The sequence below is a fragment of the Apis florea genome, unplaced genomic scaffold (genome assembly GCF_048593485.1).
Source record: "Apis florea isolate Af1SG1 unplaced genomic scaffold, ASM4859348v1 contig_20_pilon, whole genome shotgun sequence".
Classification (NCBI taxonomy): Eukaryota; Metazoa; Arthropoda; class Insecta; order Hymenoptera; family Apidae; genus Apis; species Apis florea.
Window position 1 is genome coordinate 422,748 of NW_028256527.1, and position 16,653 is coordinate 439,400.

A 16,653-nucleotide genomic window follows, 5' to 3' on the forward strand; every position below is an offset into this window, starting at 1 on the left:
AACTTTTACATTAACATTAGTTAATGTTTTATATTCAAGTTTTTTTCAAAATTAGCATTAAGATATAATAATTAGAATATGGATGTAAATATATATTTTGTATGTTTACATATATTTGTATACATTGATATTTGTATACATTGCAATTTGATATTTCTAATATTAATTACATAATTACGTATAAATGTATCACACTATCGAATTTCTAATACATGCTCCATTGTTACATTTATATGTATATATGTGTATATCTGTTACGTATTCAGAACTCGGCATGCCAACGTACAAACCAGACTATTCTCGATCAGGAGAATCAACCTTCTGAAACTATATACGTATTATTTCGAAATATATAAAGAAAGAAGATGTATAGAGTGAAACACATGAATGAAATTATTTTCAAATTTTACGAAAAAAAATTTAAATGAAAAATATTAATTTCAAATATTTTTCTATATCTGAAACACTAATTCTTGATATGTTAATTGCTAAATTGTTAATGGTTACTTTTTTACACATTGTTCGATTTATTTTAATATTTTGAAATAAACAATTTTATTTCAACAAAAAACAGTAATTAAAATTTTGTTTAAAGATGTATTTAAAATATTTAAATTTTAAGATAAACGATGTTTTATTTCTTTCAATAGAGAATATTGATTACAGTGTAAGAGAAGATAATAAAATAAAGTAAGATGTTAAGATATAAAAATTTAAAACTTCATAATATGAGAAAATTTTTTTGAGAAAATTAAAAAATGTTTAACGAATATAAAACTTAAAATCAATTATTTTAAAATATAAATTCAAGTTTCATTTATTATTGAATAGTTCTCTTGATACATACTCTTTAATCCTTTAATAAATTATTACAAATTTCGTATTATCAATTATAATTTCTAAACACATTAAAAACTTGAAAAGAATCTACAAAACCACATATAATTGTTCAAAAAGAAAATAATAATTACCAGATTAAACTCTCTCTTAATCAGGCTTAAACGTTTTTATAATATTATATAGAATTTCTTTTATAGTATTTTAAAATTATTTTTTAAAATAATTTAAGAAATAACCTATTTTTGAGATAATAAATTTATCACTTGACGAAATAAATTACTTGTTATTTATTTGCTAAATTGAAAATAATTAGTTTTTAAATATGCAGCATCAAATGTTTATATCTACTACTAGAATTATTGCTCAATATTTGCTCCGACTGTTATTTCACAAAGAATATAATCGATTTCTCAATTTATTATTTTCCTCTCTTACATTTAAAATATATTATTCATCAAACAATAATCAACAATATTCAAATTATTTTTAAATCAATACTAAAATAAATTCCCTCCAAATCTTCTCCCAATAAATGTGTATCAAACACACTCCATTTCCCATTATATCCACCCTATCACAATATCCAGAATTCAAGCTCAACATACACAACCTTTACACCTTCGACCTGGAGAAATATCAATCTCTCGTCGTGCAACCACCCCACACGATACAATCTCCGCCAAAGACAACGACCTTTCTCTCCTTTCCCTGGATATATATTCTTTTCCAATTCTTTTTCCATCACGCCACTACGTTCCACGGATCCGGCATTATTTTCTCCTCCCGCAGGAATCTTCACTCTCGTCCACACCCTGTTATTTGTAGCTTTGATTCGAGTGTTCTATTTGCAGATGACCGTCACCGAGAAACGAGCCTGGTGGCATTTCGTAAATCTCGCCTGTTTAAACCGTATCGGTCGGCTTTTCGAGGGTCGAGAGGTGACGGAGGCGGCGGTGGCTGCGTCTTCTTACGTTGACGCGATAAAGCGCGGTTGAAAGGGGGTTAGGGGGATCCGGAGGGGCCCTGGATTGACGTCATTCGATGACGTCAACCAGGACCGTGTCGAAACCGCCCAGGAACCACGTGCACAGCCGAATATCCTGTCTACGTGACCTAGTGCAGCTGTTCACTCCGCGAAACGAAGTTTTCTAATACGCTTTTTCCACCATTTTTCCAACGAATCGAGTGTAATTCGAGATTGGGGGAGAAAGGGAAATTGAGAATCTTGGTTCCTTGAGGGATGTCTTGAATAATGTGGATTAAGAGATTGAGGAGTGTATTGAGTAACTATGTTTTTCTCTTCCTTGGAATAACGATGGAGGTAATATTTTGTATATATATTGTTTTTTTTTTTTAGAGATTTTTTTGGTTTTTTAAAATTGTAATTATTATATCTGTATACATTTGAGATTAAATTTGGATGTATAAATTAAATTATGTATAACGTTATATTGAATTTTGTATAATTTTCTTTTCTAAAGTTTACATATAATACTAAAATATCTTACATATGTTAGATTTAGATTTATAAATTAAACTATAAATTAGATTACAAGTAAAATAAATTGTTTAATATTAATAAAGTCTTCGTATAAAATTATGGATTTGGATTTATAGATTAATTTATAGATTTAAATTTATAAATTAGATCGGTGTTTCTCAATCTTGTTGAATTTGCTATTCATTTCAAAATTATTTAAGATTTCGTGACATAAAATGAAAATTTTTATTTATTTAAAATAATAATACATTGAGATACTTTTTGCAATTTATTATTATTTCGACTTCTAGCTATCTTTAAAATTCAAATTTCATCTTCTACATTCTATCTTTAGATTTGTCTTTAATCTTTCATCATAATCAAGATCTATCATTATTGTAACTACAGTTCTAGGTACAAATCTTAGCTTCATAAAAAACCTATCATCATTTTATAATTTTTCAAATCTATAATAACGTAAGGAAAGAAAAACATTTTATAATCAGGAAAAAAGATATTGATCTCATAAATATCACATTAATGTATTCGATTCGTATAAACATATTGCATACGCTAATAATGTTTAAACAAATAAAATAAAAAATAATAACTCATTATTAATTAGTTATTTATTTTCTATGTTGCATCGTATTGTTTTGGAATCACAATTGATGATCTTAACTAAAATTTTAATTTTGAATGCAACCGAAAATTGCCTAAAATTTTCAAGATGATTTATAATTAAAAATCAGAGATAAAAATCTTTGAAGATATTTTGAAAGTTTTTATTTAAATTTCGAACTTCGAACTGAAGACGTCAGAAATTGCCTTGAATTTCATTATGCAACTTCGGCACAATTATCAACATATATGTGTACCAGATGAAGATAATGTCCAGGTTTTGATAGATCAAACAAAAGTTCGATAAAATCTTATTTCATCTCCTTATTTCACTTTCAAAGCAAAAATATATTATCAAAATTAAACAATTTCAACAGATCTAATTTTTAAAACAGAAGATTAATATTCAATAATTATTTGTCATACAAAATTGAATATAAAAACATTTTTAAGATGCTTAGAAACAATGTTTCCATTAAATGAATGATATTTAAAGTATAAGTAAAGTATATTTAAAGTATAAAAATTGTGAAATTTAAAAATTATTATATTTTTTTAGAAGATTTCCTAAACTTTTGTCACGTATAATTTCTAAAACAATAAATTTTCATAATCATAACCAGTAATAAAATCGTAAAAATATTTCTTAATTATTTCGATGAAATTTTTTATGATAGATTTCAAATTATTCTAAAATATGATATATACAACATTGTCATTATTGTCGTCAAATGAAAAATCTTATTTGTCTTGATTAAAGAAATTGCAACTATAAAAAAAAACTAAGAAAGAACATAGAAATCGTAAATTATTTCATCAGCGCTATTGGATAACTGATTTCTGCAAATCCGTAACGATTTCGAATTTATTATGACATAAATGGATAAAGTACAGTTTTGTACAGAAATGGAAAGTGGAATCGTAATAGCTGACCAACAGAGGTAAAAAACTGGAAAGTTAATTGGTTAAAGTCGAAGAGAAAGCGAAACATCTTATTACGAAACATTTGTTTATGGTAACTTGGTCAAAGTACTTTTTGGATTAAGTGTTATAATCATAGACAAAGGAAAAAATGGTAAATAATAATAATTTATTTTTCACTATATCCATATTTTTGAAACATAAAATATGAATTTTAAAACATTTTAATTATACGTAAAATATAAAATTTCGAATTTTTTTTAAAATATATAAATTAAAGAGTTATTATTGATTCTATTTAAAAGATAGATTTAATTTTTTTTAAAAATAAATTAGTAAAAACAAATAAATTCAAAAAACTGAGTCATAAAAAAATACATATGAGTCACTACGATCTTTAGCCGTCTCAAAAAATATTTTCCATTTCTGCAACACGAATTTACATTCGACTAAAATGTTATTCGTAGATCTCACATAAATTCTATTCTCGTTTAATCTTCATATAAATCGATGACAATGCCATTTTATTCGATTATAGTGTTAAAATAAATTGATGTTCCGATCGCAATAGTTCAAGAATCCTTTTATCAAACAACCTATCATTCGTCATCTATTATCCAAATAGAATTTGTCTCAACATTTATTTCTACACTAAAACTAGATATCCGAGTTAACTCGTTGAATAAAATTTTATTTTACAAGAATAGACTAAGAAAAAAATTTCTTATTTTGTAATTAGAAATTTTTTCATTGAAGAAAATTAAAGAAAATAATCATTCAATTTTGATTTTTTCTTTGTTCTTAATGAGAACGTTTCTACATGATGAGCCCTGTCATTGTGATCCTCAATATCTTCCAATCTTAAGGTCTCATGAATTTACATATAGATCCTTGTATCTCGATGTGGATAAAATATAAAAAACGAACTTGGAGAGAAAAGGCAAAACTACAGGACTACTTATTTTAAGAAATCATTTGTGAGTCGTAGGAAACACGCATATAATCCGCTATTTTAAACTCACGACGCGCAAAAGTCTGGAGGCACGCAGACTGACCCCAGGTCCGGGTTGTTTTTTCAGTTAATCCATTGGTTGTCAATCCCTTTTTTTCTTATTATATTACTTTTATGTAATTTTGTAGACTTTTTTTAATTGATTTTCAATTTTAAATATTCTAAAATATATTTCTGCCAAATTTACATTATAATTAATTAACATTATAAATTTATACATTATAAATTAATTAATTTAAAATTTTAAAGATTCATCAAGATTCACTAAGATAATTTCTGCTATGGAAGATGACATGGAATCTTTAGAAAACATCTTTAAAATTTTTTTAGGACATCCTTCAAGATTTAATAAAATAAAATATATCTTTTTCTACTATCTGAATATGAATCAATCATAGTATTCAAATGCTTATAATTAATATTTTATATAAAAAAATATATAAAGAATTTATTTAGAAATCAATAGATTGTAGATATTTTACTATAAATTTTTATTATAAAGAAAGACAAAATAGAAATATCAAACGCCAAAGTTTTTATACATACATAATAAAAATTTTTTAATAATCATTAAAATTTAAATAAAATGAAGATTAGAATGAAGATCTAGAATCTTTCCCAGCGATCATTATTCAATAATTTTTCTTGCTTAATGGACTTTTTTGCCACAACAAGAAGTTTTTACATATATTATAGAATTAATAGTTCTATTAATAATTAATAGAATTTATTCTTTGATTTTCAAAAAATTGATCTAATCACAGTTTCAGAATAATTATGAAAGCATAAATTTATAAATTTATAAATCTAGAATTTACAATCTAGAGTTTATCTATGATTTCTATATGGAGAATAAGCTGATTAATCGATTAAAATTTTCAACAAAGAGAATAAATGAATTTTAAAAATCAATGAGGCCAAAGAATTTTCTTAGTTTGTTCTCAACGTTACACTATTTCGCGCGAGCGTCAGTTTAAGACCAATCTTCGTAATCCTATTATTCTGATCCTATTACTAGATTTTCTAATAATGCTAACAGCTTATGCGGTAGTTTTACGTTTTTTATGATTCAATATGTTATTCTTTTGATTATATTGTTAGCATATAAAAGTAGATACTCATTTAGATATTTATAACTACTTTAAATAATATTTCTATTATTATTCTCGATAATATTAGTTATTATTGTTTTATTAGTTTGTTGTTAATCTACATAGATTTAATACGAATTTAATAAATTGTTAATAAATATTTTTGCTTGTAAGAAATCAAATTCTTAAGTATACTTTATTCGAAATCAATTGCAATACTAAAAGAAACGCAATGAGTCGCAATTTTAGCGTGACTAATAAAACACATAATAATTATCGTTTCAAAAAATTATCTATCAAAAGAAACCTTGAATCATACCGCGAAACAGGGTGACGCGCGGATGATCTTGTTATTAAAATAAAAAAAAAAAGAAAAGAAAAGAAGAAATATTTAAGATAAAGAAATTAGACGAAGGAATTAGATTCTTTCGAAGAATGGAAAGGAGACAGGAGAAAAAAAAAAAGATATAATAAAAATACAAAATATTAATAAACGTATAAAACATATAAAGGAGCAATAAACACCTGCAATAATGAAAAAAGTTAGTTGAAAACAGACGTTGTAAGAATCAAAAGAAAATAATAAACATGCAGGAAACAACAGGACATGGAAAAAAATAAAAAGGAAATAAAAAATACCCCAAAAGAAAGAAAATTAACATAACCAGAGATATATTTCAGGAAAAATATGACAATAATATTTAAAAAAGATAGAAATTATTTTAAAAAAAGAAAGAAAAGAACAAGAGAACTGTACTTATAGAAAGAAAATAAAAAAAAAGGAAAACAATGAACACCCCAGGAAAAAAGAAAGAAGAAAAAAGAAAAAAAGAAAAAGAAAGCAAAGAAAAAAATATGACAGAAATATCTAAAAAAGAAAAATAAAAATTGAGAACGGAAAATGGCACGAGACGTATGTGTGCGCATAGTATAAGAAAGATTAAAAACAACGGAAGCTTCCACAAACGAGTTCGTGCGATGCGAAAATTCAACCACGTTGTTACAACTTCCTTCCGAGATCGTCATAACCATTTGACGAGTGCATCATGGCACAGTATTCAACTGTTTTAATTATGACGCACTTCGAGCATATTACACCAACTCGTCCATGGCATGATGCCGAAAATACGTCGATGAAAGACGCGCGATGACGCTCGAAAGCCAGGTCGGCCTGAACCGGGATTACGTCTCGTCTAACCCGAATAATCGCGCGGGTGTTTGTGTTGCGCTCGATCGTGAATCGTTTTACGGCGATTCGATCGTTAATTGCAAACATGAGACCGCGATTCGTGGAAAAAAGAAAAAAGGAAAAGGGAGAAAAGAAAAAGAGCCATGTCGCATATTTTGCAAATATTTCAATATGTTATCAATATGTAGATTCACGCCAATGCAGTCGTGTACGAATAAATTCAATTTCTACGATGAAAAAGTAATATCGTCGAACTATATATGGATGTGATTTTTTCTCCCTTATTTTTTTTTATTTTGAATTTTTATTTTTTTCATTTTATATATTTATTATTTGGATTAGACATTTCAGAAAATGGATATATTCATGGTTAAATTGTGTGATTGATTAATATATATTACATATTTAACATATTTTCTGTTGTATCGTGTTCTTTTTTTTTTTCTATTAAGGAAAGAAGAACTTGAAATATATTTTTAATATATATAATATATATTATTATTATAGAGTAGATTGTATAATAAGAAATTATTATATATTTATTTATAATTAAATGAAATTATTCACAATCATTTTTCCTGAAAAATTATTAATTTTTTAAATTGTTCTTAATTTTTTAAATAAGTATTATAATAAAATTATAATCATGTAATAATTAAACTATGAATAATCATTAAATTGTATATAATTAAGTATTTATAATAGCAAAAAAAATTATTTAAATAATAATTATCATTAAACATCCAATAAATTACTCATATAAATTAAAAATCGTTTAATTTTCTCATTTACAAATAAATGAGAAAATTAAATTAAATAAATCCCAATCAAAATAACTATCAATGCTTCAAATTTTTCTTCTAAGCTAATACGTCTTGAGACTGTGAAACGGAATAGAATTTATTCGAATTTATTTTTATCCGCAGAAAGAAATAGATAATATCGGTATCCTTGGACAAAACGATTACTTGACTAAAAAAAAATGATTCGAACAAAGATTTTATTGCATAAAAACATGTACATTAGTGACATCGTAAATGGTTGCTCGTCATTTCCGCCCTATTAACTATCATTATCTATCGTTATCCATCATTTAACTAAGATTTTTGCCCCATTGCAATCGTAGGCGTAACGGTTGATATTATGCACAGTCGATGAGTTTAAATTATTACAAACGCAAATATAGTACGTTTTGACATAAGCAAACACTACCGCACATATAATTTTATAGACATAATGTTATTACATCCCTATGCGTGAAGTCTCTTGTGTAACCTTTACCTAACACGCGATAAATATGTTATATTGTCGTTCATGAATATTTCATTTTACAGCATGGCACTACCGATTACTAATATGTATACGTAGAAAAGAATAGTCATATTATATAGAAGTTGGCGAGTTGGTAAAAAAATCGATAAACTTTTGAAAAAAAAACACAAGTCATATATATCCTGATAAGCAAATGATATCATATAATATAGTATGTAATTATTCATAGCTGTATCACATTCCTCTTCATGTATTAGTAATGTAAAAAGATGAATATTGAAATTTTTAATGAAATTATAGATTGAAATAACAACATATAATAATACTTAGTTCCATTATTTTTATTTTTACTTTTTCGTATTTTAATAACATTATTTTATCTTCGCAAAATATTTTATAATTACAATTTTATGATTATATTTTCTATAATCAAGAAACTTGAAAAAATTGATAAAAACTTAATCTATGAATTTCAAATTAATAAACATATGCTTATGACGTGCTAATTCCTATTCAAGGTTAAAATAGTTTACTATTTCATTTCGTGATGTGTAAAAGTTTATTAATGAATATTTTTGCAAATAAAAAATTATCTATTTATAAAATGGAGAAACAATAGGACACATAAAGTTTTTACAAGTTATACGCTATTCCCATAAAAATTTTAAGATAATCAAAATGAAGAATTTTATACAAGAAAAATATTAAATAATCAATAAGATAATATCTAATTGATAATACTAATGAAAAATTCTTATTAGGTTTTGATGTTGTAACTATTTTGATAACGAATAGCAAAACAATAATCGTGTGAAGTCCCTTAACCTACCACAATAAATGAAATATTACCGATTTAAACACAATTGGTTTTTCGTTTCAAAATGATTCTCCTTCTTCATATTCCGTGTTTAAAAGTGTTTAATCTTAATGTAAATCATAAAATATGTAACACGTAGATTATTAAAAAATATTTACGATAGAAAACTTAACTTTGACGTCAATCCTTTAAAAAAATTACCAGTATTTACCGGATTAATTATCTGCAATTGTCGATGACGAATGATCATAAAATCATTGACGACTGTCAGAAAAGAAATTATCTATATAGATAACGTAAACTAAAAGTAGTGTTTATATATATTTTTTATATAACTATTAACTATCAAACCATAAAATATTTTTAATCCAAATAAAAAATAGAATTATTATATTATAGTCGATGAATTTGAATATCGTGCATGAAATATCTTTGAAATATAAAAAATCATGTATTAATAACAATATATCACTTATATCAAATAATTAAATATTTATACACATATTCCACTTTCTCTTAGTTGTGAATTATAATGAATCTCATTGAAATGACAGGTCGAATTGTACTGGCAGCATGCACATAATCAACCGATCAGTGTATAACAATTATCAACGAAAGAAATCATTTGAAAAGATAAGAAAGAAGTTTGTCCACCACGTGGTAGCATGAGCTATTTGCCTTGCAATTACATCCAGGAACAATTAACGATGAGCCGATAGTAGCACGTAAGTACGTTGACGTCAATTGTCGAAGATAACGTGTGCGCGCGTGCACGCGTTCCATGACAGTAGTGGTGTAGGAATCTGGTGGGGAAAAACGACGCGAGGGTGGTGGTGGTAGTGTAGTGTTCGCTAAGAATGGTGGAAGTAGACAAGGGGATAAGGAGGGTGATGAGGGAAGAGAGAGAGAAAGAGTGAGAGAGAGACGAGGCCGGCGACTCTAGCATAGCAGGGGGGTAGCAACATGGCCGTCGGTCAGTCGGTATCGAACCGCCGCATTACGCGAAGCTCCTACGACTCTTGTCTTAGGACCGCCGCCACTTTAAAACGAGATTCGGAATCTCGTGAACGTAAAGGACGATTTTTTACCGATGGCATCGGCTCTCCGACCTTACGTACCCATTGAGGTCGGTAGCGCCAGAGGGATTTTTTTGCTTCAAAAACGGTTCTACCGGTTCGGAACGTGTCATATCCGGTAATTCGGGCAAGGATCGAATGTAAGTATAGTGAGCATTTGTCATTTAATGTTAGTTGTATTCCTTGTATCGTGTTCGAGGAAAAGCGACATATTGTTCAGGATAATTTATAGATATTAATATTCTTCTTTTGGCCTTTTTTTCCACCTCTATTCACTTTTTTTTTTTTTCTTCTTCTTTTATCTTATCGAGGACTATCGACAAGTATCGATCCTGGACCCGTCGATAGGCAAGAGGTCGTTGTCGATCCATGACGTCAGTGAGAATACCTATTGTACTTGTTGCAGGAAGCTTTTACACTTTTGTAAGGAAGGTTCTTTTGCAAAGCCTTCCTCAAGCTTTTTAGTATTTTTGTTTGAAATAATGATGCCATTCTGATATGCTGCGCATATAATTGCATAAACGGTCCTTGTTGAAAATGTTTTTTTCAATTGACGAGAATTGTAGTAAAACTTCTAAACTCAAAAAACTTTCGACTTGTATACATATATAATGGAATTTTATTATCTATTATTAGATAAAAGCAATGAGAGATTAATATATTCACAGATTAATATATTATTCAAGAAAATAAAGACTATTTTAAAATATTATCTTGTGATAAATATTAAAATATCTTTTTTTTTGTTTTCAGTAATTTATTTGTACAATACAATAAAAAAAATATAGTCATTTCAAGTTATTTGTTAATAAACACATTTTTTAATTAAAATGGATTCTGGAGTGGGACAAGGAAAAAAACAAATTCGTGTAGGATTTTATGATATTGAAGGTACCATTGGCAAAGGAAACTTTGCAGTGGTAAAATTAGCTAGACATCGTATTACTAAAACAGAGGTAGATATGATTTATTACATTTGCTTATTATATATATTTTTTCTGTTTTTTTTTCTTAAATTACAAATTCAATATTTTTTTTTAGGTGGCTATTAAAATAATTGATAAAACACAATTAGATCCTACCAATCTTGAAAAAGTTTATAGAGAGGTAGAAATAATGAAGCAATTAGAGCATCCACATATTGTCAAATTATATCAAGTAATGGAAACAAAAAATATGATATATATGGTATATATCAATAATTTTTTGATTTTCTTTGATTTAAATTTAAAAAATTTTTAAAATGAATATGATTCTATTATCCATTAGGTGTGTGAATATGCAAGTAAGGGTGAAATATTTGACTATATTGCACGATATGGAAGAATGGGAGAACCCAGAGCTCGTGCAACATTTGCTCAAATACTTTCTGCGGTTGAATACTGCCATGCAACGGGTGTAGCACATCGTGATCTCAAAGCTGAAAATTTACTCTTAGATGCTCAGATGAATGTTAAAATTGCTGATTTTGGTTTTAGTAATAGATTTTCACCTGGAGAAAGATTAAGTACATGGTGTGGAAGTCCTCCTTATGCAGCACCAGAAGTTTTTCGAGGAAAACATTATGCTGGTCCTGAAATTGATGTGTGGGTAAGGAAATTATATATATTTATACAATATATAACATATAATATAAATAATTTATTATATTATTGTTTTATTATTATAGAGTTTAGGTGTGGTATTATATGTATTAGTATGTGGAGCACTGCCCTTTGATGGATCTACCCTTCAATCTTTAAGAGATCGCGTTTTAAGTGGAAGATTTAGAATTCCATATTTCATGAGTACAGGTATTATATTTAAAATATATATTTACATTAATTTAAATTTTTATTTAAAAAATTAAAATATTTAATATCATAAACTTTTATGTAAAAAAATTTTCATTTTTTATCTATAGATTGTGAAAGTTTAATTCGAAAAATGTTGGTTTTGGAACCTACAAAACGATATACTATTCCACAAATAAAGAGACATCGTTGGATGGCTGGATCAGCAGATACTATTTGTTCAATGATTATAACAAGATCATCATCATCCATCCAAGAACCAAATGAACAAATACTTCGACTTATGCATAGTTTAGGCATAGATATCACGCGAACTAGAGAGGTATATTTTTTATTTATAAACTATATTATGTACATATATACTTATAATAATATTTTATCTGTAGTAATACTATATTAGTAATATATCTTAAATATAAATTATTATATTATTTATTAAAATATGTTTATTAAAATAATGTTCTTATTTTTTCTAGTCATTAAGGAATAGTAGCTATGATCATCATGCTGCTATTTATTTCTTATTATTGGAAAGATTAAAACAACATCGTGTCAGCAGCACTACAAATAATGCTTGTTGGCCAAGTGTTACAAGAACAAAAGAAGATAAATTCAAGTCAAGGTATATTTATTTAATTAATACAATTATTTGTATTATTTATTTATTAGTTTAAATTTGTATTATTAATAATATTAGTTTAAATTTCATTAATTTTCATTTATAAAATTTTTATCAAAATGACGGTTTACTTGTCTTCCAATCCTGCCCGTCAAAAGAATTTGTAAAAAATTAAATGTTAATTATACAATTTTTATTTACAGCGATAGCTTAGTGGGACGTTGATCTTTATTGACGGTGACGCATGTATTGAAGATTTTCAGGACAGGTTGGATTGGAAGTGCTTTGCTGTCACTTTATTTTTGGTAATTCTTTCATTTTATTTCATTGCTTTCCTCTTATTTTGAGTTATTTCAATATTAAATATTTACTTTGTTTTTACATCGCCATGTTATATAGTTTTTGTTATATTATAATTCGTGGCTTTTTACGTATTTTTATATATTTTAATATTAATAAAAACAATGCAGCAAAAATAGGAGGGACAAGATTTCATTAAAAAAATCTTCGTAATTGATACTTATTCGTCACTACAGTAACATTTATCAAATAATCAGAATATTTTAGATAAATTTGCTGTACATATTTATTTCTAGAACAAGGGAAGATGCAACTCGAGGAGGAAAAAGATTTAGTTCAACTAGTTCTTCAACTGATGAAGGATGCTGTAGTGCAGAAGGTGATTTAGAGGAAGGTCCAAGTGGTGATGAATTGAGAGAAGCTCAAATTAAACTCGAGGAACATAGATTAGGCCTAGATCAAGATATTAGTCAACGAATTGACAGTCAAATAGTTAATCGAAGATTGAGTGATTACCAACAGCATTTTGATACCCCTCTTATGGATTCTATTGATCCTCCTAGTCGAACAACATTATTTATTGCGGGTGGTAGTGGTAGTTCGTCATCTGAGCTTTTTGAATCTAGTTTTGATTCTGGTTGCCCACCAGATTACTCAGGGGCAAATTCATTTACGAGTAGCTTGCCCTCCTGCACACCTCCACCACCTATGAGCCCATCGCCAATTACCGGTAGAATATCAAGAGTTTCTCAAGGTCGTAGAGCTTCAGATGGCGGACCTAGATTATTGTTTTTTCAACAAGGTGGAGGAGACAGACCGACCAAGCAGCGAAGTATTCAAGGTATTAAAACATAAACATTGTTTCAATCATATAAATTTTTTATCATAAAATTATTGAAAAATTTGTATTATTTTTATAGATTCTGGCAAAGCTAGAGGTCATTTAGATCTTGTTCATTTAAGACCACCATCTACACCACCAGAAAATCAAGCACAATTCAAAATTCGTGGTGATTCCAGTACACAGTTACAATTGCTAGTACAACAACGTATGCTGCAACAAAAACGAAACTTATATCACAGACATAGAGGCGGAGGAAGTCCAACTCCGATGCCGGTATCAACGAGTACTACAAGTAGACGCACTGATCACGTACCAAGACAAGACAGTTATAAACTAGCTCAAAGAACACAGATCTTACCACCTTTATCTCAGGGACATGTTGATAGAGACTTTGATAGAGAAAGAAAACGAGATGAAGAAAGATGGAAAAGTTTACCATCTCGACTTGCAGCAGATTGTCAGTTAGCAGAAAGGACACTGCTGTGGAGCCAACAGGTAATTCTATAAATAGAAATTTAAAAATCGTTTGGATTAAATATAAAAAAAGTTATTGGAAAAGAACACAAAATAACTTGTTGATATCTGTCCAACGATCATGACGTCATTGTTCTTTTGGAGCAAGTTTAAATCATGCCAAAATTGCGTATCTATATTCGAACTCAAAATAGAATATTATGTTACTTGTTCCTTTCATAATGTTAATATTGTTGTGAATGTGTATCATGTTCACAATGATAAATTTATGTAAATACCATTAGTATTGTTTATAATAGCGATTAGACGTTATTTGTGATACAAAAGCACAATTATTTGTGTTAGATGCAAATAAAAAATTATTTTTCTTTAATTTGGCGATTTATTGTTCACTCTAATTTGCCTTATTCATGCATGTACCAATCCAATTAAAGTCAATGTACAGTTAACAAAAAAATTTTGATTCTTTTTTTTTTTTTTAAGAAACGATTAACGGGTATTTATATAAATTACCATATTTGTATTTTTATATATATATATATGAAAACTAAAATTTTATTTTGATAACTGTACAATATGATTTTAAATAGTTATTTATTTGCCTGTTAAATACATAAACAACAACGTGACATTTGCACCAATACATAATTCAATAATCACAAAGAACTATCATATTAGCACAATTATTATGAATTCCTAAACAATACAATATTAAATACTTAAACATTAAGCTTGGAAAATGCATATTATTTGTAGCATATTATTTGTATTTCCCTTATTTGGCTTTCTAGATTTTATTTTTTAATATTTATAATAATCATATTTCTTAACATTTTATAATAAAAATATTAAATTTTGAATATACATACAAATGTAAATAATTTAAAGAAGAAAATATATCAGGTGGGTCTCAGTGGAGGAGCATCATATTTGCCACCTGGCAGTGTAGGTGGTTTCTTATGGCCCACTGGAAGCAACCCTCATTCAACCATCTTCGAAAACGTTGGAGATCCAATGGAATAAACATCTATCTTGTTGTATTTTTAGTGTTGGAGATTTTGAGTCTGAAAGACTAGATTAGATATACAAAATACAATAAGCAGTATTGCCTTCCTAGTCTTTCCATATCAGTATTTTTATTTTTACGATTATGTATTCTATTGTATCTATTTTTTACGTATTCAAAATGTTGTATAAATTTCCTCCATAATATTCTAGCTTTCATACACAAAATCTTTAATTAAATGGAAGGTACATGATACTAAATGTCAAAGATTTGTTTTTATTCAAATTCGGTTTTTCCATGTGTTTTGAGCATCACATTTTATCATATATTTATATATTCATATATTTCATTCATAGAATAATAACATATTTTGTGCAGATATATTGAATATTATTAAAAATCTTTGTCATATAGTAGCATGTGCACCTGCCTTATTAATTGGCTGATTTTCTCAGTCAAATATCCAATTATATCATAGACTGATAATTAACAAGAGAAAACACCAACCAAGTTTATATTCATGAGCAAGTGGCATATGTCTTGTTTTACAGTGGCTATATTTAATTGAAAGCACAATGTGTATATGTATGTATATTTTAATGATAATTAATGAAAAATACTTTTGATATGCTTCTTGAATATATTTCAATAAATTATCATATAATGTCAACAATATATTATTTATATGTATTATTATTTTTATGATGTTATAAAGCAAGCAATCAGAATTGGAAGATAATATACAAAAATCGATCGGAATTTAATAATAAATTTATGAATTTTATAAATTCCATTTGAATATTTAATAATTAATTAATTAAAATAGATAATCCAAATAAAATTTAGAAAATGAAACAAGAAAAATCAATAAAAAAATTATAAATATAAATTACAAATAATATATGTGTAAAATAAAAATATAATATACTTCATTTCATAAAAACATACGAAATAAAATTAATTTAAACTTAAATGCAAGAACTATGCCACTTATGCTTTTCTATGCTATTTATTGAAGAGTGGAGTTAATAAAATGAAGAAACTAAATTAAAATTTTTTGTTATACCTTTTTATTAATATTTATTCTAATAATATTGTACAAAACTAGGTGTTTCGTCATTCCACTCTTCATTATGATTGTTATAGAAAATTAAGAAATAATAAAACAATAAATAGTGATAAATAGTAGCTGCTGTTTAAAATAAAGAAAAAAGTGCTGCATTCTGTAAAAATATTTAAATAAAATTATTGTATACGTAATATTTAAAATAACTATGACTGTTTATATTTTAAATTAT

The 16,653-nt window shown here is 27.0% G+C and overlaps 1 protein-coding gene across 1 annotated transcript; it reads left to right on the plus strand.

Moving 5' to 3' along the window:
- The first annotated feature begins 10,194 nt into the window (after nt 1-10,194).
- On the plus strand, nt 10,195-15,504 carry LOC100864241 (uncharacterized). Its single transcript, XM_031916888.2, has 10 exons — nt 10,195-10,459; nt 11,073-11,275; nt 11,361-11,507; nt 11,589-11,909; nt 11,989-12,112; nt 12,223-12,434; nt 12,589-12,734; nt 13,328-13,872; nt 13,952-14,370; nt 15,238-15,504. Exons 2-10 carry the CDS (start codon nt 11,150-11,152, stop codon nt 15,370-15,372), a joined length of 2,175 nt encoding a protein of 724 aa, XP_031772748.1. The 5' UTR covers nt 10,195-10,459; nt 11,073-11,149; the 3' UTR covers nt 15,373-15,504.
- Nucleotides 15,505-16,653: the final 1,149 nt, after the last annotated feature.